Source organism: Gossypium raimondii, chromosome 13 (genome assembly GCF_025698545.1).
Source record: "Gossypium raimondii isolate GPD5lz chromosome 13, ASM2569854v1, whole genome shotgun sequence".
In the NCBI taxonomy this organism is placed as follows: Eukaryota; Viridiplantae; Streptophyta; class Magnoliopsida; order Malvales; family Malvaceae; genus Gossypium; species Gossypium raimondii.
Window position 1 is genome coordinate 21,409,939 of NC_068577.1, and position 26,991 is coordinate 21,436,929.

The 26,991-nt window shown below is 35.5% G+C and overlaps 1 protein-coding gene across 1 annotated transcript; it reads right to left on the minus strand.

The window, feature by feature from the left end:
- Positions 1-4,553: 4,553 nt before the first annotated feature.
- LOC128036148 (uncharacterized) lies at positions 4,554-26,991 on the minus strand. The gene is made up of 5 exons (XM_052627036.1): positions 26,916-26,991; positions 26,130-26,859; positions 25,671-26,037; positions 25,285-25,469; positions 4,554-4,668 (listed from the first exon to the last, which is right to left on the minus strand). Exons 1-5 carry the CDS (start codon positions 26,989-26,991, stop codon positions 4,554-4,556), a joined length of 1,473 nt encoding a protein of 490 aa, XP_052482996.1.

The window sequence follows — 26,991 nt, forward strand, 5'->3', positions numbered from 1 at the left end:
ATTTGAGACAGTGCAGGTGGCTTGAGTTATTGAAAGACTATGACTTGATCATTGATTATCATCCGAGAAAAGCTAATGTTGTTGCTGATGCTTTAAGTAGAAAATCTTTATTTTCCTTAAGAGCATTGAAGACACAATTGACGATGATTGATGACAGTTCAATCTTAGCTGAGTTGAAAGCTACACCGATGTTTTTACAATAGATTTACGAAGCTCAGAAATACGATAATGTGTTTTTAGCCAAACAAAAATGAATTGAATCGAATCTTGATTCTGATTTTTAGATTGGATCCGATGATAGTTTTTATTTTAAAGGTAGACTTTGCATTTTGAAAAATTTTGATCTCGTTTAGAAGATTTTGCAGGAAACTCATAGTAGTAGCTTGTCTATTCATCCTGGTAGCATTAAAATGTACAGTGATATGAAACAAAAGCACTACTAGCCAAGTATGAAACGAGAGATCTCATAGTTCATATCGAGATGTTTATTTTGTCAACAAGTTAAAGCCGAACATCAGATAACATAATTGCTTCTGGTTTGTTACAACCAGTGATGATTCCGAAATGGAAATGGGAGCACGTCGCAATGGATTTTGTATCGAGATTGCCTTTATCTCAAAGAAAGAAAGATGCAGTTTGGTGCATTGTTGATCGTCTGACCAAATATGCACATTTCATTCCAGTGTGTATAGACTATTCACTCGAGAGATTGGCAGAGTTATATGTTGCTGAGGTCGTTAGATTACACGGGGTGCTAGTTTCTATCATTTTCGATAGAGATCCGCAGTTTACGTCTCGATTCTGAAGCAAGTTGCATGAGGCTGTTGGTATTCATTTGCATTTTAGAACCGCGTTTCATCCTCAGACCGATGGTCAATTCAAAAGAGTAATTCAGATACTCAAAGATATGCTTCGATGTTGTGTTTTAGAGTTTGAAGGCAACTGGAAAGATTTCTACCACTAGTTGAATTCGCGTACAACAACAGTTATCAATCGAGTATAAAAATGGCACTGTACGAAGATTTGTATGGTTGAAATGTCGAACTCCATGGTATATAACTAAGCTCAGTGAGAAAAAGTTTCACGAGGTTAAAGTAATATGAGACAGTTTGAAAGCAGCTTTAGATCGACAGAAATCCTATGTGGATTTAAAAATAAAAGACATTGAATTTCAAGTTGGAGACAAAGTGTTCTTGAAAGTATCACCTTGGAAGAAAATTTTTCGATTCGGTTGTAAAGGAAAGCTAAGTCCGCAGTTTATCGGTCTGTATGAGATTACTGACAGAATTGGGCTAGGAGCTTACAGATTAGCTTTGCCGTCAGAGTTAGAAAAGATCCATAATGTTTTTTGTACGTATTTATGTTACGACGGTACAAATTAGACCCTTCGCATGTAATCTAACCTATTGATTTCGAAATTTAGCCTAATATGACGTACATCAAAGAATCGGCCATAATTTTAGCTTGAGAGCTTAAAGAATTGAGAATTAAAAGCATAGATTTAGTCAAAGTTCTATTGAAACGACACGAAATAGAAGAAGCTACCTGGAAACTAGAAGAAGTTATGAAAGCGCAATACCCAAACCTCTTTTCTGGTAAGATTTTGGGGACGAAGATTCCTTTAGGGGGAGAGTTATAACAACTCGTTTTCAATAAAATCAGAATAATGGTTATGGGATCACAAATTCAATGTAAAAATATTTATTTTATTTATTATTTTAATGTCTAAGGTATGTTAGTAGTGTCGTATAAAAATTTCGTCACAAAATTTTAACGTTTGCATGTGTAATTAAGTAAAATTGACTAAATCGTAAAAGGTACAAAAGTTGAGTTCTATTAGTTAAAGGTAACAAATGGCTATAGAAGTTTAATGTAAGAGGACTCATATGCTAATTAAACCATTTATTTGTTAGTGAACATTTATGGATAAGTTTTATTGAAATTATTAAAGTTTTTAAAGGCTATTTTGGTAATTAGGTAATTAAGGTTAAAATAAACAATACAAATTCTATTTTTTTTCATTCATCTTCTTTCTCTACTAAAACTGAAGAAGAAAGAACACGATTTAGAGCTTTGAACATTTGGCTATCTCTCCTTACTTGCATGTAAGTGATTTTATCCCGATTTAATGATTTTAATGTTTTTGAAATTGTTATAGCTTAATCTAGCCAGCCTAGGGACTGATTTGCAAAATTGTTAAAGGATTAGCACCTTTCCGTGAATGTGTTTGTGTGATTATTGAAAATTCATGAAAGGTTATGAATCCTTGTTAAATAAACAACTTTTGTTAAGTGATTTTTGATGAACGAACAATTATGCATATGTGTGGATAGATTTTATAAATTGTGATTGAGGTGCCTTAATGGCATATTGGTTGTATGGATTTCGGTTTATTGAAATGGTCTTATTATGCATGTTTTGGCATGTTTTGGTACCTTGTTCATAGGTGCATTTGGCTTGTAGGTACTTGTTGAAAATGGGTGAAAGGAATGGCTTGATTTTGGCCTATTTCTTGTCCAAACGACCTAAGAACGAGCTTGTGTCTCAGCTTTACACGGCTATATGACATGACCGTGTGCACCCTGTAGGTTTTAGTAGTTGTTTTTCGAAAGTTACGTGACCTAGCACATGGTCTGGCGCACGAGCGTGTGGCTTGGCTGTGTGACCCAAGTTAGAGAGTTACATGGGTACGGACATGGGCTGAGACACTGCTTGAGACAGGGGTGCGTGTATCAGCCGTATGAGGCATACGGTCGTGTGACCCCTGCAGTGTGAATTTTTCCAACTTTTTCTTTAAGGTTTCATATGTTCCCGACTTAGTCTTGAATCGTTTCTAAAGTCTTTCTAAGTCCTCAAGGGCTCGAATAAGGGACGATATGCATGTGTTTGAATGTGTTTTTGCTATGATTATGAAATGTTTGAAAATGAATGATTTTAAGTTACATTTTTACGATAATGCTCTATAACCCTATTTTGGTGACGGATACGGGTTAGGGGTGTTACACTAGTGTGCACTATAATAAGTGGCGAGGAAAAGATGTGAGGTAAAAGTAAGAATAGAGAGTGCACTAGTGTAAAGTAGATATGGGAAAAGCCTTGATATTTTAATATTGCAAGAATTTTGGAACAAGTCTTGAGAAGGCGAGATGTTAAGATTCGACTAAGAGTTTAAGTTCATGAGTGCGTCCTTGGGCAGAGTCTCTAAAGAGAATAGGTTGAAGTGGTACTATCTGCCCAATGATATTGTTGGCGGAAAAAGGTAAGGTGAGTAGTTAGCTTAAGGGTAATGAATGGTTTCTATGAAAGTAACATAGTAAGTTGTCAAGGAATTTCGAGTGTTAGGGATACCACCGAAAGGCATTTCACGCTAAATTTGTTTGGTATAATCTTGGTTATGTCCTAACAGGTAGTTAGGAACAAACTATGAAATGGGATCATGAGTATCTATATGGATATATAGGTGGATTTTCATATACGTTTCCTTACAATTGTGAACCACCGATATGACAGCTTGATTAGGATTGTAACACGTGTCAAGTTATCATATGGACAAGGGTTGTATAAATTTGGACGACTAGGACTGAAAAAGGAGGCTTTTCTCTTCCATCTCCAATTAGTATTTTCATCTTGAGAAAAATGGAACAAACCCTTTCATTCTTTTAAAAAAATCCTATTATCGGTAGGTTATAAGAATGGATGGACAGTATCCCTTATTCTAAGTAGAAATCCTGAGCTTTATCTGTGATTTCTTCATACCAAAGTAGTGGTCACTCCAATATCTGAGAAAAGCTTAGAACTGGAGCCCAACCTGATATTATGGTTAATAAGTGAGTCTTTAGACTGACTCTTACATGTATGTTGTAGTCAGGATATTTCTGGGCTAATTGACTAAATTATGAAATTGGAACTAGTAAAGGATGACTCTATGACTCTGAAAAGGAAATGAATGGTATGTGTGCATATATGTCTAAAAGCATTAATATGTCTATCCTAAGTTGGTCACTGTTTGACCAAGTCTATTGTAAAAGTGTCTGTCATGAGCAAGTCAATGCATAAAAGGTCTATGCATGAAGTGTAAGTGGAACGTGTTACTTGTCTGGAAGTACGAATGCATCTATTATGAAGAAATCTGAAAGGAATAAGTTTGTCAAGCATGAGTCTGGATGATGAGCATGTGTCTGTCTCCAGAGTCGTCTAAAGGGGTCATTTGGACTAAAAACACAAAACTTAGGGTAAAGGGGTCCTTTCGAGACTAAAAATAGGAATCTTTGATAAGGACAAGTCCATGGACATGGCACTCTGAAGACCATATAATGTAAGTCCATAGAATATGTAAAGGACGGTTTGGTGAGTACCAATGATGAGGGGCAAACCTTATGATCGTGAGTTTAGGCAAATCCCTATCGTCAAATCACTAATTTTTGTATAAGTGAGCCTTTGTGGTGACCGCTATTAAAAGTAAGCTTTTGTGGCTATCTCTAAATGAAAGCCTTTGTGGCTATCTCTGAAAGGAAACCTTTGTGGCGATCTCTGTTAAAAGTGAGCCTTTGTGGCTATCTCTGAATGGAAGCCATGGTGGCAATCTCTGTCAAAGGACGCCTTTCTGGTGAGACTTCGACAGGAAAACCTCCATAGCTATCTTTGGAAAAGACGCCTTCGTGGCGTAACCTGAAGAATGTTTCTCGTTATGACCATCTGAAGATAGTTCCTATGGGTGGACTCTAAATGAATGAGGAACATGGAATTTTGAGAATTGGAAAGTGAGGTTTGGCTTTGAATGAAAAGTCAGTACGGGAGATTATGACAAAGTCTGTACAATTAATAGGGACAAAGTTATATCGAGAAACAAATGATGAAACCCTTGAATAAAGGCTCAGGTAAAAGAGGGTTTCCTCACTAAGTGCTATCAAACTTTCCCCTCTGTGTTTTATATCTCAAGTAAAGGAAGTGCCAGGAGGGACGACACCAAGACTGTGCCAAAGAAGTGGCGAAGCAGAAAATTATGCATATAGAGTGGGGGTGGCATGGGCATTTTGAAAAAAAGTTTTGTACAAGTCTTTATGATTTGTTTATAAGCCTTAGGACGACTTAGTTGTGTTGGACAAATAATCTAAGTCAGTAATATTACTTAGAGGCTAAATGAGTGGGATGATAGAGTCAAATCTAATGAATAATTACCCTTGTAAATTTTGTATACATTGTTCGCCCAGACACAATTTTGTTGGGCGATATTACTAATAAGATGAATTTGTGTCTTCAACATGTATATGTCTAAAATTATAATGTTTCTTGTTAGGTTGAAGGAGTTACAAGGACTGGTATCAGAGCCTAGGCTTAGGTGGTCTTCAGACTTGAAGGATGAAGGGGCCTTGTATGCATGTGCACCAAGCTTGGCTTGGTTGCTCAGGTATGGTAGACTCTTCTTACCATGAAATTTGATTTTGTTTGTAATAGTTAAATGATTAAAAGGCTAAAGATGGAATAAAGTGTTGGCTCGCCGGCACCCCTATGGCGCAGTAGAAAAATAATAATTCGGCGATCCCAACCAGGAATCCATGTGTGAGGAACGAATCGGGGTGAAAAGGTTACGAAATTACCTAATGTTTATTTAGAGTAGACAGTAACGCCTCAACAACGAATAGTCTGATCTGCTGTCGAACCAAGCCGCAATCTATCGTGATCCCGTCCACTACGTAATCCACCCAATTGGCTACGAACGGAAGAAATCCCCAAAACAGTTTTGAAAGTGATTTTTCTTTGACGGCTGCTAGACCCAAGCAAAGGAAAAACGGGACCCATATAAATCTTTTATTTTTAGGGTTTTTAAGAATTAAATAAATAAAATAATATTTTAAACCAAAAATTATAATTACATTAATTATAATATAATTTCGGTAAACCATATATTTATTTAAATTCATATGCTAACCAAATTCATGTCCTCATTATGCGTACAATAACCTTGTACATAATGTGTTGGAAATTTGATTACCGAATTAAATTAATTCTATAATTAATTTAATTCAAGCGACCCCCAAAAACAATACCAACTATGGCTTATTCCATTCATTTCAACTATAGGGTGTGACCCTGTAGGTTCCTGTAACGTTCGTAGTAATACTAGAACGACTCTAATGTTACAAACAATGAGTGGCATCTAGCAATGCATCATTTCTACCTAAGTCACAAGAGATCATGATTTGACATAACCTTTTTATGATTAACCTTTTATGCAATAATCCTTAAGTCCTTTATCTCTGGATTGGACACAAGTCATGGAATAGTCACACTTGCATAGTCTATTCCATGTTCCTTGATATCTTAAGCAGACTACGATATACAAATAAGTATGACATCTCATATCAACTTATTTGAGCATGGCCATGCATTTCTAGTCTCACTTAATCAAGTGGCCTAAGATATTACTCCCATTATGTAAGAGAGACTTATTCTATTTCGACCAACCATATCCCTCTACATCAATTGTGGTATATTCAACATCAGCCTTTATAAAATATCCAGTTACGGTGTACGTTTGACTGTATCAAGATATACTACTCACGATGTTGGGATTATGATGATCTCAAGTCTGAGGATAATATACTTATTAATCACTATGAGTAATCTCGTGCCAATTACGTAATAATCCAAGAAACATACTCATAATGGGTCAGTCCAATATGTTGTTCTTGTTCTCTAACACACATATTCATGCATCGATTCTGACATTCCATATCAATGACAACTCTTTATCATCAATCAACTGCATGTTAGTCTTAATGCATTATCGTTGTCCTATCCAACAATAATACTTGACTAAGGATCTTTTAAGAATAATCATATTATTCTCAGGACATTATTATAAAATAGTTTATTTATACACACAGAAAAGAAACTGAAATAATAATCGTAATGCCTTATATTAATAAACATGATAAATCAAGTATGTTATTACAACCATCTCATGATTGGTCTTTGGGCATACTCTAACAATCTCCCACTATCACTAAGACCAATCACTTATATATCTAATACCAAGTGACTTAGTGTGACGATCATGCTTCTACTGTGTCAGAGGCTTGGTTAAGGGATCAACAATGTTATCATCTGTAGGTACTCTGCATATCTCTACATCCCCTTGATCGATAATCTCTCGAATAAGATGGTAGCGCCTAAGTATATGTTTGGATCTCTGGTGAGATCTAGGTTCTTCAGCTTGTGCAATGGCTCCATTGTTATCACATCGGATTTCTATAGCATCTGATATGCTAGGCACAACCCCTAGTTCAGTAATGAGCTTTTTGATCCAAACTGTTTCTTTTGCTGCCTCACTGGCTGCAATATACTCGGCCTCTGTTGTAGAATCGGCTACTGTACTTTACTTTGAACTCTTCCAGTTCACGGCACCACCATTAAGGCAAAACACAAAACTTGATTGTGATCGAGAATCGTCCTTATCGGTTTGGAAACTGGCATCAGTGTAACCTTTTACACTTAACTCTTCCTCACCTTCATATATTAGGAAAGTATCCTTTGTTCTTCTCAAGTACTTAAGGATATTCTTGACTGTGGTCCAGTGACCTTCACTGGGATCTACTTGGTATCTGCTCGTCATACTTAAGGCATATGAGACATCTGGATGGGTACATAACATAGCATACATGATAGATCCAATAGCGGAAGCATATGGAATTTTACTCATGCGTTCTCTCTCTTGTGGAGTTGAAGGACACATTTCCTTCGAGAGTGAAATACCATGTCTCATAGGTAGGAATCCTCTCTTAGATTCTTCTATACTAAACCTGTTCAGTACTTTATCTATGTATGTACTTTGGCTTAGACCTAGTAGTCGTCTTGATCTATCTCTATAGATCTTTACTCCTAAGATGTAAGTGGCTTCGCCCAAGTCCTTCATGGAATAACAACTTCCTAATCAAGTCTTAATAGACAGCAGGGTAGGTATGTCATTTCCTATGATAAGTATGTCATCCACATACAGTACCAAGAATGTTATTGTGCTCCCACTAACTTTCTTGTAAACACATGGCTCATCTTCATTTTTGATAAAACCAAACTCTTTGATTGCATCATTAAAACGAAGATTCCAACTTCGAGAAGCTTGCTTTAATCCATAAATGGATCTTTGTAGCTTACATACCTTTCCAACATCCTTTGGATTGACAAAACCTTCAGGTTGTGTCATGTACACATCCTCTTCAAGTTTCCCGTTAAGGAAAGCTGTTTTGACGTCCATATCTCTCAGGTGCTTGGCGTTCTCTTAAAGATCTACGTGGTGGTTGTGTTTCTACAACAATTACTTGTTCCTCAATCCCTTGTGGAACTTGCTGTTGTTCTATCTCTGCTTCAGTGGTATTTTGCGATTCCCGAATTTCATCAAGTTCAATCTTTTTCTCACTTCCTTTTTTAGAAAAAATTCTCTCTCTAGGAAGACACCAGTCTGAGCAACAAGTATTTTGTTCTCAGTGGGATTAAAGAAATAATATCCTTTGGTTTCTTTTGGATACCCCACAAAAACACATTTTTCAGATTTGGGTTCAAGCTTAGTAGATGTCTGACGTTTAACATAAGCTTCGCAACCCCAAATTTTCATAAAAGACATACTAGAACGTTTCCCAGTCCACATATCATATGGTGTCTTTTGAACCGATTTAGATGGAATACGATATAGTGTGAAAGCAGCTGTCTCAAGTGCATGTCCCCAAAAGGAAGTCGGCAGATCAGCATGACTCATCATGGATCGAACCATGTTTAACAAAGTTCGATTTCTTCTCTCAGAAACTCCATTTTATTGAGGAGTAATAGGAGGAGTAAGTTGTGAGACAATCCCACATTGCTTCAAAAGATCATCAAACTCTAAGCTCATATACTCCCCACCTCGATCAAATCGAAGTGTCTTGATTACTTTTTCTAGTAGATTTTGTACTTCATTTTTGAATTTCTTGAACTTTTCAAGGGATTCAGACTTATGGTGCATGAGATAGACATACCCATATCTACTGAAATCATCAGTGAAAGTGATGAAGTAGTGAAATCCTCCTCTAGCCTGTATATTTATTGGCCCACATACATCAGAACGTATTAGGCCCAATAAATCATTAGCTCGTTCACTTTTACTAGTAAAAGGAGATTTAGTCATTTTCCCCAATAAGCAAGATTCACATACTTCAAATTGTTCAAAAACAAATGAATTCAAGAGACCATCTTTATGGAGCTCGGATATGCGTTCCTCACTTATGTGGCCCAAACAACAATGCCATAGATAAGTTTGATTTGAGTCATTTATTTTTGATCTTTTAGTATTTATGTTGTAAATGAGATTTTTTTGATCTAAATTATAGAGGCCATTAATCAATTGTGCCGAACCATAGAAAACATTATTGAGATAAAAGAAACAAAAATTATTCTTAATAATTATCTCAAAACCAATTTTGTCTAAACAAGAAATTGAAATAATGTTTTTAGTCAAACTGGGCACATAATAACAATCCTCTAAACATAAACCAAGTTCACTAGGCAAAGATAAATTATATATTCCTACAGCTAATGCAGCAACTTTTGCTCCATTTCCAACTCGTAGGTCCACATCTCCTCTAGCCAAAGTCCTACTCCTTTGCAGTCCCTGTACAGAAGTACAAATGTGAGAACCACAACCAGTATCTAATACCCATGAAGTAGTAGTTGATAAATTAATATCAATAACATAAATACCTGAAGAGGACGTTCCGCTTATTTTAGCCTTCTTGACTTCCTCAAGATAGATAGGGCAGTTCCGCTTCCAATGTCCAATTACACCACAATGAAAACAGTTTCCTTCCTTAGCCATCCCTCCTTTAGGTTTCAATGCAGCCTTTACTTTTCCAGGCTTGGGCCTACCTTTGCCCTTGGGCTTTGTCTGAATTTTGGCCTTTCCCTTGCCATTGTTATTACGAACCATCAGTATAGGCTTGGGTCCAACCTTTTTCATGTTGCCTTCAGCAGTTCGTAACATACTGAGCAACTGTGGCAGAGTCTTATCAATTTCATTTATATTGAAATTGAGGACAAACTGGCTATAGCTATCTAGCAAAGATTGTAGAATAACATCAGTGGCCAACTATTGGCTCAATGGAAACCCAAGCTTAGACAGGCTTTCAATGTAGCCAATCATCTTAAGGACATGAGGTTCTACTGGGCTTCTTTCAGCCAGCTTACATTGGAATAGGGCCTTAGAGATATCGGACCTCTCTTGCCGTGCTTGCCCCTGATAAAGTTATTTCAGGTGCTCAATCATTTCATAAGCAACCATGTCCTCATGTTGCTTCTGAAGCTTAGGATTCATAGTGGCAAGCATAAGACATCCAACGTCTACTATGTCATCGAGATGCTTCTTGTAAGCATCTCTATCAGCCCTCGAGGCATTAGCGGGTGGTTCGTTAGGAACTGGTTGTTCAATGACATATAATTTTCGTTCTTGTTTGAGGACAATCCTCAAGTTACGGAACAGTCAAGAAAATTTAAACCATTCAACTTGTCCTTCTCAAGGACTGATCACAATGATAGTGTATTTGTGTTTGCAGCCATAATATATCTACAACAATGAAATTATGCGTGTAAAAATTTATCAAATTTATATCAATCATTAAAAGGACTTAATTAAATGATGTTCCCACTATTTTACTACAAAACTAATACCCTCATACTTTAGTTTAGGAAAGACTTTCTCGAAAAGCATTTCAAGTGGGTTAAGGATCCATATTTCACCTCCTCTTAAGTCAGCTTTGGCTTTAATCTCAAGATTATGGTTGTCTAGGTAAGCAACACTTGCTAATTACATCATATGTAACTCCTAAAGTTTGGTGAACAACTCTTGTTCTAATCATCTTATAATTTATCCAAATTACTTGCCTCTAGGTTTCTAATCCTATTAGAATAACCTAGTTAAGTCATTAACCAATTTTAACCAGCAAATATCACTTGTTTATTCTTCGCGTTTAACCAAGATAAATACTAGTACTTCGCTTTAGCAGAACCTACACAGTATTGATCGAGGCCTTAACGAGGGCAAAATTGAAGGCTATGTTGACTTAATTTTTAATAGAGGGATTTTATTAAGATCGTTCCATCTCACCAATTATTGTTTACTTTAGTCCATTTAGCCATTTAATTAATCTCATCATTTAATGTGGTTCATTATTATCAAATTTTAACATGTTTAAAATTTGGCATGGTTTAGACATCCATAGCATCTCATACATGAATAAATCAATAAATAAATACAATAGTTATAGCCCATAAACTAAGGTGGCGCAACCCAAGCCAATGGGAGAACCAAAAGGAAACCTAAAGGTGTAAGCCGGTTTTCAAGCTATCAGTCCACATTGGTTGGCCCATCTTCCCTCTCGGCTAGCCCACAGCAACTCCTACAAATTACAATATGTAGAAACTTGTTTTACATACGAGGGAGTAAGATGAGAAGAGAAATACAAGAGAATAGTAGTAAGGCACGACACGTAGGCCGTATTTATAAAATTACAACCTTTTATCAAATGGGATGTCGGGCTATAACTATGCATTTCAAACACCGTGCATGTTAAAAATAGCATACATAACTAAACACTTTTTGTTAAGGTGTATTAAAACATATCAATTCAACTTTTATGGCCCACCAAGTTTTATTTATTATAAAACATACTTTAAGAAGATGGGGGCTGAAGTGGTGGAGGGAGCGGGTCGATAGCGAACTGCCATGGTAGGACCAAGGGTGCAAGGGCGGAGCCCCCGCGGTACGAACTGCATACCCCATTCAAATGAAACCTCACGATTTGATAATTTTTATCAACAGAATCGCTTTTTCGGGATTTTAATCCCTGAGGTTTCATGCCGAAACAACCCTTGTTCCACTGACCAGTTAACTCTTACTGGAAACTGTCAACACCACCGTCACACCATTATAGATCTATTAACATTTAACAGTAATAACATAAAACCAAATAGGCCATAACACCATGATTAACATTTAATCCATTGTCAAAAGGAGCAGTTATTAGGTTACTCTTAAACGATTCAAACAGTCAGAAATTTAATAAAATTTAATCATGCATCTCATACAATTGCGTCAACCAAGTACTTAAACCTGAGTCCGTATCACACAAGTGGCTCTGACACCACTGTTGGCTCGCCGGCACCCCTATGACACAGCGAAAAAATAATAATTCGGTGATCCCAACCAGGAATCCATGTGTGAGGAACGAATCGAGGTGAAAAGGTTGTGAAATTACTTAATGTTTATTCAGAGTAGACAGCAATGCCTCAACAACGAGTAGTCTGATCTGCTGTCAAACCAAGCCACAATCTATCATGATCCTGGCCTCTACGTAATCCACCTAATTGACTACGAACGGAAGAAATCCCCAAAATAGTTTTGAAAGTGATTTCTCTTCGACGGCTGCTAGACCCAAGCAAAGGAAAAACGAGATCCTTATAAATCTTTTATTTTTAGGGTTTTTAAGATTAAATAAATAAATAATATTTTAAACCAAAAATTATAATTACATTAATTATAATATAATTTCGTTAAACCATATATTTATTTAAATTCATATGCTAACCAAATTCATGTTCTCATTATGTGTACAACAACCTTGTACATAATGTGTTGGAAATTTGATTACCGAATTAAATTAATTCTATAATTAATTTAATTCAAGCGACCCCCAAAAACAATACCAACTATGGCTTATTCCGTTCATTTCAACTATAGGGTGTGACTCTATAGGTTACTGTAACGTTAGCAGTAATACTAGAACGATTCCAATGTTACAAACAATGAGTGGCATCTAGCAATGCATTATTGCTACCTAAGTCATAAGAAATCATGATACGACATAACCTTTTTATGATTAACCTTTTATGCAATAATCCTTAAGTCATTTATCTCTGGATTGGACACAAGTCATGGATTAGTCACACTTGCATAGTCCATTCTATGTTCCTTGATATCTTAAGCAGGCTACGATATACAAATAAGTATGACATCTCATATCATCTTATTTGAGCATGGCCATGCATTTCTAGTCTCACTTAATCAAGTGGCCTAAGATATTACTCCCATTATGTAGGAGGGACTTATTCTATATCGACCAACCATATCCCTCTACATCGATTGTGGTATATCCAACATCAGCCTTTATAGAACAACCAGTTACGGTGTACGTTTGCCTGTATCAAGATATACTACTCACAATGTTGGGATCATGATGATCTCAAGCCTAAGGATCATATACATATTAATCACTATGAGTAATGTTGTGCCAATTACATAATAATCCAAGAAACATACTCATAATGGGTCAGTCCAATATGTTGTTCTCTAACACACATATTCATGAATTGATTCTGGCATTCCATATCAATGACAACTCTTTATCATCAATCAACTGCATGTTAGTCTTAATGCATTATCGTTGTCCTATCCAACAATAATACTTGACTAAGGATCTTTTAAGAATAATCATATTATTCTCAGGACATTATTATAAAATAGTTTATTTATACACATAGAAAAGAAACTGAAATAATAATGGTAATGCCTTATATTAATAAACACGATAAATCAAGTATGTTATTATAACCATCTCATTATTGATCTTTGGGAATACTCTAACATAAAGGCACAAAGGAAAGGCAGAAGGACCATTCCATTGATAAAAGACGTTGTACAAAAAAAGAAGATGATAACTGAAGAAAACGTACAAGGTAAGGCAAGGTAATCTCTTTCAACAGTCTCGGCGGGAAATTTAGTTGTTTGCGGGTGACCTTTAAGATTCTAATCTACACCTACTTTGTCCCCTTCAACACTCTCAGCAATGGGTGTGTTGGGGGCGTAAGAGACAGTAGACTGTCTCCACTCGTCTTGAAAGGCTTTCCACTCTTGACCTTCAAGATTGTAAACATCAATGTCGAGTGAATCCTTGGAAACACCCTCTAAACGCATGAAACATACATTGGTCAGGTTGAAAGGACCTGTGGCCACTTGGTTGTGCAGGATTAAGTTTGTTTTCCATTTTGGAAGAACCTCAATGAGATTCTTTTTGGTATTTTCTTGATATTTTTCTTAGGGCCTCCCTTTGAGATTGGCACAATTGGTCCACCTCAAATTTGTCCTTTTCCTCTTGGGCCTTAAACCTCTCCTCGAAGGTAGATATTTCCTTTTCTAAGTGGCCAACCTTATCCTTCAGCTAATTAATTTCAGTTTAAGCATATCCATACTTGCTATTCAAAACTGTAAGTTAGGCAGACAACCTCACTATCATGGCGCTCGAGTTTTGGTACTTCCGATGAATATCAACCAAGGTGTTTCCCCTAGATTTTATGGATCTCTTTAAGTCTTCTATTTTTTGTTTATAACACCTACTAGCATCTCGAAAAGCCCCACCCTAAAGGTTGTGTTCGAGAGATGAGATTTTTGAAATTTGAGCCATAAGGGCAAAAGGGTCCTCACATGACTAGGAAGAAGGTAGGAGGAGAAGGCTTCTCTTAATTGCGATGGCAACAAGCTTAGACACTGCTGAATAATTGAATCTAGAGAAGTGAAAAAGGGCACTAACTTTGTGAAGCCACGCCAAGAAAAGTCACTCCTTGACACAACAGGAGTTACACCTTGTATTGAAGAGAGAACGACAGACAGTTGAATTGTAGTGACTGTCTCTGGAGATTCTCTGATGAAGGAAGTTCGAGATTTCTCCTGGAAGGGTTTACTCGAGGAGTAGAAACCTTGGATATTGAAGGAATTCTTGGAAATATAGGAACTGTGGGAGAGTGAGTAATGGCTCAAGTAAGTCCTTCACTTGATTGATGCCTCGCCAAGAGTGGGCATTCACTACTTCCAGGTTCTTGAGTGCCTTCAGTAGATCTGACACTCTTTCTTGCTATTAGATTACTCGATGGTGCAATAGTGGCATTGCCTTAGCCTTGAATTCCTCTAAGGAATGAAGAAATATCCATATCTTGAGATTGAGAACGTGGTGAAGCCCTGCATTAGTAAGAAGAGAATTAGCATGACTTGAAGATATAATTGTTCAATTTCTTGGGCAAAGATCACAATTGTGGTAAAAGTATAATGGAGGCTCTTTGATGCTCCCTAAAAGAACATGCGCCAATTCACTATCTAAATGTATGGCCAAGCTTGAAGGGCAGAAGGCACAGACTGGTCAACTCCTTGATTGGCCGAAAAGTCAGAATATAACCATTGGGACTTAGGTTCCTCAAACAATGTTGGAGCACATTTATGACTGAAACCAATTCAACCACATCAAGAATATGACTCCTTCTTAGTCTTTGGTATTGTCTTTCAGCCATATAGGCATCCTCTGGTTGGCATGCACCATAGACATTTTCTCGAGGAAGGGACCACTGGGTGGGGAAACCAAAACTAGTGCTGAGTTTGCTCATCACTCTTACGAATTTATCCTTTCTTAGGTTAGGATTAGAAATCTTATTTTTTACAAGAGCTACGTTGCTAGACCTCACATCGAAATAGGCATTGCCAATGGTATCCTATTGAACCTTAAACTAGTAGAATCTTTAAAAGACTCCCAAAAGTTCACATTCATTATACATGAATAGTAAATGAAGAATGCCACTAAGGTCCACCATGACGTGGTTGACAATTGACTCGGAGCAATGTTGGAGTATTCCCAAATTCCAATCATGAGATGATTGTAATCACATACTCGTTCTACCTTGTTTATTAGTATAAGGCATTGCCATTATCATTTCAGTTTCTTCTTCTGTGTTTATAAATAAACTAAATCATAATAAAGTCCTAAGAAAATATGACTATTCTTAAAAAGGTCCTTAGTTATGTATTGTTATGGGCTTGGACAACAATAATGGATTGAGACTAATGTGTAGTTGATTGATGAAAAAAATTGTCATTGACATAGAGATGTCAAAATCAATACATGAGTATGTGTTAGAGAACAACATATTGGATTGACCCGTTATGAGTATGTTTCTTGGATTATTATGTAATAGTCACAATATTACTCATAGTGATAACTTTGTATATGATCCTCAGACTTGAAATCATCATTTTCCCAACATTATAAGTCGTACATTTTGATATAGTCAAAATGTCTACCATAACAGGTTGTACTATAAAGATTGATGTTTGATATACCACAATCCATGTAGTGGGATATGGTTGACCAAGAAAGAATGTATTCCTCCTACATAATAGGAGAAATATCTTAGGCCTCTTGATAAAGTGAGACTAGAAATGGATGGCCATGCTCGAAGAAGTTGATATGAGATATCAAACTTATTTGTTTATTGTAGTCTTATAACCCCTAAACCCGGCCTAAACGTTATAGCCGAATCTCAAAGATCACATTCTCCATGATAATGGCGCAGGAAACTATTTAACGATTTTCTAATAATCATCTTTAATTTTAAAACATCATATTGGTTTTCTTTAAAAGAGGCCATATATTGTCTATAATTTTTCCTTTTGAAGGATTTCGTCAAAATCGTTTATGTTTTAGAAAAATTCAAGTATTGATCATTTTCAGAAAATATAGTTTTTCAGTTAAAACATTGTAGTGGACTATTTATACATTTAAAAACTTGTTCGTCATTTTGAAAAAGTAGATATAATATAACTTGTAAACCATCAGTTTCATGAGCAAGTAATGTTGAGTTTTGAAAACAAAGTATCGAGTTTGAAAACACTATCGTTGAGTTCAATTGACCTTATTTGAAAAATTCATCAATTAATTATCATTTGATAAAAAAACATCTTAAGTACTAGTTTAAAAACGTATGTAATGCAAAACCATCCAAAAACCACAAGAAATCCAATGCCCCAGAGAAACTCCAAGTCCAAAACCAAATCCAAAGCAATTAAGCACATCCTAAAATAACAAATACCAAAAATATAGTTTTCTAAAAAATGACTGAGATTATTACATGAAAAATCAAAATTTAAAGGGGTCAGCTTAAAAAGCCCAGTGTGGGTAACAAATCATAATAACATAATTTAACACATAACAACAATAATGTAAATGGATCATAAACATAGAAAACATTCAATCTCAAAATCACATTTATCAAAATGTATAATGACGATACCAATTCAACACTTTTTAGAAATCAGTGTAGATTTTCAGATGCAGATCCTACCCATCTCCGCTACACACCATAATGAGTTCCCCAGAACTCATCCATCCAATAACACTAATAATATGGACAAACTACCAGATAGTGCATTCGAGCTGCCAGAAATAGAATACTATGGTCGAGCCACTAGATAATTTGTAGATATACTGCCAGATACAGAATATTGTGGTCAAGCCACCAGAAATTTGCAGTCATACTGCCAGATACTTTCTTCGTACATATGTTCCCAACCCCATACATGTGATATGGCATACAAAATAGATTTTCAGTAGGCATGCTTTACATTTGAATTTAGATCTCAATACGATTTATCACAGTGGCATGCTCAACATGTGAATTAAAATAAAAAATATGGCATGCTTAACATGCGAGTCAGAATATCAAAATATTATCATGTTTATCATACAAATCAGAACATCAATAATTCAATATCACGTTTATCATACATACATATTCAAATCACCATTTATCACATCTCATGAGTATTACGAATTACATATTATCACAGTTAATAGAAAATCACCAATTCACTTATCAACAACACAAATATGAAGTTTTAGAAACACTTACTTGTAATCCTCTTTTATCGATTTTATCAATCCTTATGAATACTTAACGATTCACCCAAAATCACATTTCAAAAATTTATTTAAACATCATTAAATATTTCTCCAATATAAACATTTTATATTGATTAATTATAATATTATTTATTTAAATCTAATAGGTCCCGACACCTGATTTTGTAATTCTAATAACAACAACTCTGTTTCCACTCTAATGGAAGAGATCGAATCTTGAATCCTTAAAATTAAACAAATTCCATTTCGCATGAAATTAAATTTATTTTAATGAACAAATCTCATTTTTTACCATTAAGTAGAATACTTACTCAATCGACTAACAAATGCACTCTTCCAAATAGTGGGGTACAGATCCAGGATTACGAATTTCACTTCATGAAAGCATAATAAAATGAATTATTAGTATCATCCAAATCGAAAATAAAAGCACGAGAGAAACATGAACACGACATCTTCTATAATTACGTAAAATCGAAAGGATAGGGGCTTTACAACTTCCTACGATGAACCAATTAAAGAGGGGGATTTGACACTATCATAAAGTAATAAGATGTAAAATAGAAATTAGAAAATAGAATGGGAAGTAACCCTTTAATAAACAAAAAAAAAATAGAACTGAATGCTCAGAAAAAATGATTACAATTAGAGGAAGAGAAAATAAGAAAAATGAAGAATTTTGGTGGTGGTCGATGGCGGTGATGCAGCGGCAGTGCAACAGTGTGATGGTGGCAGTGGCGATGGGGGAGAGGTGGTGGTGCGATGGAGGTTGGATGGCCTTGTGTTGTGGTGGACTAGAGGAGAAATGAGGATAAAGGTTTGTTCAAGATGGTGAAAAGGAAGAAAAATGAGAGAAAAGGGGAGGAGCAAAGAGGAAGGGCGACTAAAGGAGAGGAGGAGAGAAAAATAAAAAAATAAAAAGTGAAATGAGATGTCTAGATGCATGGCCAAACAAGGTAAGGTAAAGGAGGAGTTTTGACAAGTTGAGGGGACAATGTTACCAAAAGTGGATCATGAGAGTAGAAAGGGGGAACTATGGGAATGTTGACCTTATAATCAAGGAAAGAATCTTCCCTAGTATGGGAACAAGAGTTGGATGGCAAAAGTGTTCACACTTGGCTCAAGTTGTCAAAGTTTTTAATTAAAAGATGTGCTTGTTGGGGCTTGAACTTAAGACATTTTGAAAACAAATCACACACTTAACCATGAAGCCATTTAACTCGTTGTGACATAAGCTAGCGCGACATAATAAATAAAATCTAGGGCGTGACAAGTCTACTAAGAAAATCGAGAAATATGAGATTGGACTATACAAGTGTGATTATTCCATGAGTTGTGTCCAATCTAGAGATTAAGGATAAATGGATATAATGCATGAAAATATTATCATAGAAAGGTTATGTCGAATCATGACTTCTTCTAATTTGGGTGGCAATGATGAATTTATAGATGCCACTCATTGCTTATAATCTTAGAAATGTTCTAGCATTACTACCAATGTTACAAGAATGTACAAGGTCATACCCTATAGTTGAAATGAACATAATCCAAATACATTTGATATTGTATTTAGTTGACACATGAATTAAATTAAGTATTGAATTAATTTAATTTGATAATTAAATATTAAGCACATTATATGTACAAACTTGTTGTACACAAATAGAGAACATATACATAATTAATATAAGAATTTGATTCATACAAAATATTAATTGTATATATTTTTCCAAATTTATTAATATAAACAATTATATTAATTAATTTTGGTCAAAATATAAAAGACATGGAAATTAATATTATTTTGGAAAGAATATAATTAATATATAAATTTTATTCATAAAAATATTAATTGTTTATATTTTACCAATTTATTTATATAAACAATTATATTAATTAATTTCAATCAAAGTATAAAAGAAATAGAAATTAATATTCTTTTGGAAAGAATATAATTAATATATGAAGTTGATTCATACAAAATATTAATTGCATAAATTTTATCGAATTTATTAATATAAAAATTATATTAATTAGTTTCAATCAAAATATAAATGACATGGAAATTAATATTCTTTTGGAAAGAATATAATTCATTTTCTAAATTTCCATTTACCTTCTCTGTTAATAAGGGAATAGTCCTAGTTTTACTTTTTAATATGTGATATAAAAAGAGGATAAATGGATGATAATCCATTAGCGTGTTAAAGTTATCAACTTAATAAAGTAAAGATCTAGCAACCGTTTTTTAATTCTCTTTGAAAAATTCAAGAGAAAGTGATTGTTCATTTTTGACCGGTGGACTATGTAGAGGCTGGGACGTTTTTATTGTGGCTTGGAATCGACATGGAATCAACAACATCCTATTAATGTTTTCACTTAAGAAGGTATATCTTCAATCCTTTTTCAACCCAATTCATTCCTCGTACATGGATCCATGGTAGATGATTGCAAGAAGAATTTTTCAACTGTGCTACGGGACATACAAACAATCCAACAATGGTATCAGAGCCACTTGTACGATAGTATTAAGGATTAAATTTATTGGTTGATGGGATTGTATGAGATATATGTTGTAAACTATGTTTGATATGCACCGTGTTTGGAAATGCATGGTTATAGCCCGATAACCCATTTAATTTATTATTTGCAAATGTTATAATTTTATAAATATGACTCGTGTGTTGTGCTTTTCTATATTCCTCTTATACTTCTCTTCTCATCTTACTCCCTCATATGTAAAATTAGTTTTTATAATTGTATATTTTATGAGTTGATACGGACTAGAGGAAAAGACGGCTAGACCACCTAAAGTGGAAAAGAAGCTTGAGAAGCGACATAAACCCTTAGGATTCCTTACGGTTTTCCCATTAGCTTGGAAGGAACCACTTTAGTTTTATGGGAAATAACCCTTATATTTATTTATCGTTTTATATTTTTCTTGTATATGATACAATTGATGATATGTTAGCATGCATTTTATAATATATTGATAAGATCAATTAAAGGATTAAATGGACAAATGTTGACCATTAATGGTGAGATTAATTTAATTTAAAAATCCATCAATAAGTATTAAGTTAAGATCAATTAAAGGCAAGAGATTTGGATAAATCCTGAGATGATTAGAACAAAATAGACGAGTTATATGTGATGTAATTAACAAGTGTTGCTTACCTAAATAACCATAATCCTGAGAGTAAAGTGATAACTCTTGAAAAGAGTTATATTTTATGCCTTTGGACCTAGTTAATTAAATGTAATTAAGTACATCTAGTTGCATTTTAGGATATTTCATTAGTATTTTTAGCGTTACATTAGAACTTGGGCTGCGTTTAAATATTAGGTGCTTTTAATTACTCGTGGAAGGGCTGTGTTTTGTGGTATTGGCAGACACAGGATGAGGAGTAAGAAATAAAGGAGTGACGTTTTGCTGGGGTAAAAGGGTGGTCAGATTTCCAGCCAGTATGCCATGACAATGCCGGGAAGGTATCCAATCAGCATTCAGCGCATATCAGCTTTAGCCCAACTCTACTTGTACCAGATAAATCTACTTAGAACAAAGGAAAAGATAAAACTTGGGGTTGTTGGAATTATCCTGAAAAAGAAAATGAAAGCAATTTAAAAAGAAGCAAAGGAGGAAACCCTAGGGCGTGAACTGCAGGTAAAGAACCTGAAGCAAATTAGAATGTAGTGGCTAAATAGAGACTGAAAGAAAAAAGATGCAGGCAATCCCTTTCAGCCACCTTAGGACACTGCGCAACTGGAGTGTGAATTGGACAAATGAATGCTGTCTTCCCAATGTTCTTCCATTATTTAAATCTATTCCTTCGTGAATTACAGTGATGAAAACGATGTTTGAGTTGAATTTTATTGGCCAACCTATGAGTTAAATCTCATAGGTTTAGGATTACTTTGATGAAATTTAACTGTCTTTAATGCCTGCAGCATAAGTTGGAGTTCTTTTATTGTTTCATTCAATTATTTTATTCTTTACAATGTATTGGAGCAATCCTTAGATGTAGTCGACTATGCATCATACCCTTAAATTAATCTAAAATTTGAAAAGGTTGGATTAGTTGGACCATGGTTGAATTATATGAGCAAGTATTCGATAGATACCTGTAGTAGACTCTAGACATAGAGCAGTGTTCACAGAAGGAAACATTGTAGGGTATCGTGTTAAAGGCCTATAGACACAAGCAAGGTAACTTGAGGTTTCTACCTTCGAAAGAAGCAAGCCACTTAAGAACTCTTCTGAGCAGTAGGTTAAGTATTATTTTACTTTAATTTTTTGGTAATACTCTGTAACCCTATTCAACGATGGATACGGGTTAGGGGTGTTACAATGAATTCTACCACTGGTCAACTAAACATCATACATATGGCTAAAGACCATCTACAGTGAAGGTTGTCCAGAAAAATGACAAATACCAACAATTATTGGATAGAATCAATCGAATAGAGGCTGAAAGGGGTGCATCATATATCTATGGAGGAGAGAAACTACTCTTCCACTATATTAGTAATCCTACCGGGGATTTGAACTACATCAGAAATAGGGGCAAAAATCTCTATTAAAATACATACAATCCCAGATGGAGAGATCGCTCGAACTTGAGATGGGGAGGAAACTAAGGAGGAGGTAATAACTCGAATCAAGCTAAAAACACTAACTATCAACCTCCTTATTTGGAGAAACCTTAGGATAGGACCAACCCAAGTGACCATATTGTATGTGGTCAGAATTTGGATAGAATCAAGGGGGAGATGCAGTCAATGAGAACGGATGTGATGCAAGTGCAGTATGAGTGCACCAACTCAACAAGAACATTGACTGAATTTGAAGATCAAATAAGCTAATTGATGAGCATGATGGGTGACATCAAAAGACAATTTGGCACAAGTATTACCAGCAATATGGAAAATAATCCTCGTAGGGAAGGGAAGGAGCACGTGAAAGCGAACTCAAGAGCTAAATATGGAGAATATTGATGATCTTCAAGAAAAACCCCTAGAAGCTGACATCGAACTTGAACCAGAGGTAGTAGAGGTAGTAGTTACGTCGGAAGTTGAGCCAAAGATGGAAACAACCAAAGATTCAGTCGTTACAAAAATACCATTCCCTTAAAGACTAGAGGAAAAGAAAAAGCTGGATGAAGACAAGTTTGTAAGTTTTCTGAACTTATTCAAAACTTTAAACATTAACCTGCCCTTGATCGAATTAATTGAGAAGGTTCCTAAGTATGCCAAGTTTTTAAAATAATTTGTGTCTAGGAGTTGGAAAATTAAGGTAGGTGAGCAAGTTAGTATAAGTGTTTCCTGTAGTGCTATTGTCTCAAGATAGGTTCCCCAAAAATTGAAAGACCCGGGAATTTTTACTATTCTCATAGTGATAGGGAGCATTCATTTTAATAGAGCTCTATGTGACTTAGGAGCTAGTATTAATTTAATGCCTCTATCTATTTTTGAAAAAATTGAGTTAGGGGATCTAAAAAATACCCAGATAACACTACAGTTGGCCAACAGACCTTTAGTACATCTAAACGGAGTACTATAAGACGTGTTAGTCGAAGTGCACAGCTTTACCATCCTGGCAGACTTTGTGGTTCTAGATTTTGAAGAAGATTAAGAAATACCCATCCTGCTAGGTAGACCTTTCTTAGCTAGTTCTAGGTCCACTATTGATTTAGGGAAAAATGAATTAACAATAAGAATCAATGGTGAGACCGAAACTTTTAAGTGTTGTCACCAATTAAGAGAGGAAAGTAGAAGGAAGTCAAGGGAGCATTGCAATAAATTATCTATTTCCAATAATCCTGAACTAAGGGACGCATTTCTTTTAATGTGTGCAGGTTGAAAAAATAGGTTTAAGGAAAGGGTCAAGTGGGCAAAGGTGGAGTGGCACACAGACGATGGACTAATATTGATAGAAATGAAGATTCGTCCATCTGTGAAATACTAATACAATTGGATGAATCTGGCAGCAAAACTTAAATAATTTGAATTGATTTATTATATTTTTTAAATTATTGTATAATTAATTAAATTTTTAGTTTGGGTTTTATGTTTTTTTAATTTTATTTTTTATATAAACCAAAGGCAGATTTGACGGAATTAAGGAAACCACTTCAATGTCTCAACACGAATTTGTGTGTCACCACACGCCCGTGTGCTAGGTCGTGTAATTGCCTGAATTGTAACCCTTTGAAACCTACAGGGGGCACATGGCTGTGTCACATGGCCGTGTGCCACACACAGTTGAGACACACATCCATGTCTTAGGCCGTGTGGACAAAAAATAGACCAATTTCAAGCACACACCTACAAGCCCATTTGCACATACAATCAAACTATAAAACATACGTAAAACATGCATAATAAAACCAATACAATAGGTCATTTATCCATTCAACCAATATACCAAAAGGCACCTCAATCACAAATCATGAAATCAATGTAAACATAAACATATTTATCCATGAATCAACCATACACAACTACTTATTTCCATACCAAAGCATTGACCATATACCAAGTTACAATCAAACATGCCAAATTGGTCATTCAAAATATACCTTCACTTGAGCATATAAACTCCAACCATTTAAGCATCAAAATGCCAAAATTTCACCAACCATAATACCACAAATATACATGCCAAACATTGCAACTAGATCACTAGTACAAGTCCACCTATACATGTCATTATATTTATGACCAAAACATCAAAAGCTACCGATATATCCGTGGGATAGAGTGATAGGTCTCCGACGAGCCTCTCAACCGAACGAGCTTTTGATTATCTAAAAAAACATAGGAAAGAAAACTATATAAGCATATAATGCTTAGTAAGTTTGTATAACATAAAACATAACTTACCATTTCATTACATAACATTAAAATTTAACATGATATAATCCAACCAATAGCTTGCCACAAGCCTAAGCACTAACAACAACACATGTTAGCATACTTGAACATAATTCAATTGGATTTATCATCTCTCATAACATAACATGCTTTACATGTACATCACCATTTCAATATTTTTCATAAATACATGTCATGGTTCATATTGAGCACTTACATTTCCTTTTCATTTCATGCCTATTGGACCGTTTAGAATATCATCGGATACGCGGGATAGCTCACACAAAGTGTACTAAACATATAATCATAACCTTTTCCTTTCTTTTACATCATTGCTCATACGAGTTGTGAAATAGGCCTGCTCATACGAGCTGTGGGTTAGAATGTAAGCTACATGATGCTACTCACACGAGCTGTGGAGTATCAGCAAAAAATGTAGGACCTCAGCCATCGGTATGACATTCAAGACCAACACCCGAAACATGAAAACCCTAATGACATGTCATTTGTATCCTATGAATTTCTAAAGTTCAAATGGGGCTCGATACTTGTCGTAACATCGTTAGATTACATTAATTAATTACATAACGATCAACAATTTACATATAGCTCAAAAGATAGCATAAAACATTACACAAATACATGAACTTACCTCGACGATGAAGGCGTAGAAACAAATTCGACAAATACATCAGGATACTCAGACACTTTAGAATCCAGTACATAAACAAGGTAAGCATTACAGCCTTTTCTCACATATATCTGTGATGACATAGCTGAAATAACCAAAGGCAACACACTCGGACTATCTGATTTAATACAAACTGTCTCACCGTTCTGACATTTCAATATAATAAGCTTTCGTCTAAAATTTACAACTGTATAATGTACAGTTAATCAATCTATTCCAAATATCACATCAAATTCATCAAACGATAATAGCATCAAATTAGCTGGAAAATTGTAACCTCGAGTCATCAAAGGACAATTCTTGTAGACTTTATCAACTAACACATACCGACCTAGGGGGTTCGATACTTGAACCACGAATTCAATGGACTCAATAGGTAAATTCTTACTAGTCACTAAATTCGTGTACACGTATGAATGTGTGGATCCCGGGTCAATCAAAGCAGTAATATCAGTATCAAAAATAGAGAAAGTACTGATAATAACATCTGGCACATAAGGATCTTCTCGTGTGCGAATAGCATAATCCCTAGCTGGTACTCGTGCCTCGGATCTCACAGTAGAATCTTTTGTAACACCACGGCTACCACTCACATTTCTGAGATTACGAGGTGGTCTGCCTCTCGCAACAGTATTGCTCGGCCTCAGGGTCTGAACTTTCTCTTTCTTGGATTTCTCTGGACAATCTCTAAGATAGAGGTCTAAGGAACCAAACCTAAAACACGCTCCATTCTTTAATCGACACTCGTCATAATGTGGTTTCTTACAGTGCTTGTAATCAGTCCAAATATCTCTGACACTACCCACACTTGCAACAGATGTAGCTTGAGGTTTTGGACTAAACCATCAGGTAGCTCTGTCTCTACTAGAATATCCCTCAGAAGCTGTAGAACAGTTGTTATATTCTTTTCTTTCTGTGATACTGACTGATAGGACTTTCCAGTCGGTCTCTTTCTCGAGTCTCTAGCTTCATAATTAGCATGTCTTTTCTCTTTACTCAGCTCATCGGCTTTGTGTGCTCGATCAACTAATACAAGGAATTCTTTCAGCTTAAGAATTCCAACTAGAAGCTTTATGTATTTGTTCAGCCCTTCCTCAAACCTCTTACACATAGTTGTCTCGGTCAGAATACACTCCAGGGAATATTTGCTCAATCTAACAAATTCTCGCTTGTACTCTGATACAGACATACGGCCCTGTTTGAGCTCCAGAAATTCTTTACGTTTCTGATCTAGAAACCTTTGAATAATATATTTCTTTCGAAACTCAGTTTGGAAAAATTCCCAGGTGATCTGATCTCTCGACACAATAGAAATCAACGTGTTCCACCATTGGTAAGCTGAATCTTTCAATAATGATACTGCGCATTTAACGCACTCAGCCGATGAACAGGATAACTCATCAAAAACTCTGATTGTATTCTCTAACCAAAATCCATGTCTCTCGAGATCATCTTCAGTAGTAGCTGAAAATTTTTCAGCCCCATACTTACGAATCTTTTCGACAGGCGGTTTACTAATTCGGATTAGTTCCAAACCTTGAGGAATAACAGAAACCGGTTGGGTTCTTCAAATTTAGATATAGGCCTTGTACCGCTCGATGCAATTCCGTGAATGGAGGCTTTAGCGTTACTCTCTACTTTATCAGAGTCAGCTTGGTTGGATGTCAT

Excerpts from the sequence above, each read along its gene's own strand:
- LOC128036148 (XM_052627036.1), bottom strand. The coding sequence starts at position 26,991 with ATGACATCCAACCAAGCTGACTCTGATAAAGTAGAGAGTAACGCTAAA. Across the intron at positions 26,038-26,129 it reads AAGCTACATCTGTTGCAAGT|GTTTGGTTCCTTAGACCTCT; the intron begins GTGGGTAGTGTC and ends AGCGTGTTTTAG. Across the intron at positions 4,669-25,284 it reads TCTACGCCTTCATCGTCGAG|GTTACGCCACGAAGGCGTCT; the intron begins GTAAGTTCATGT and ends AACATTCTTCAG.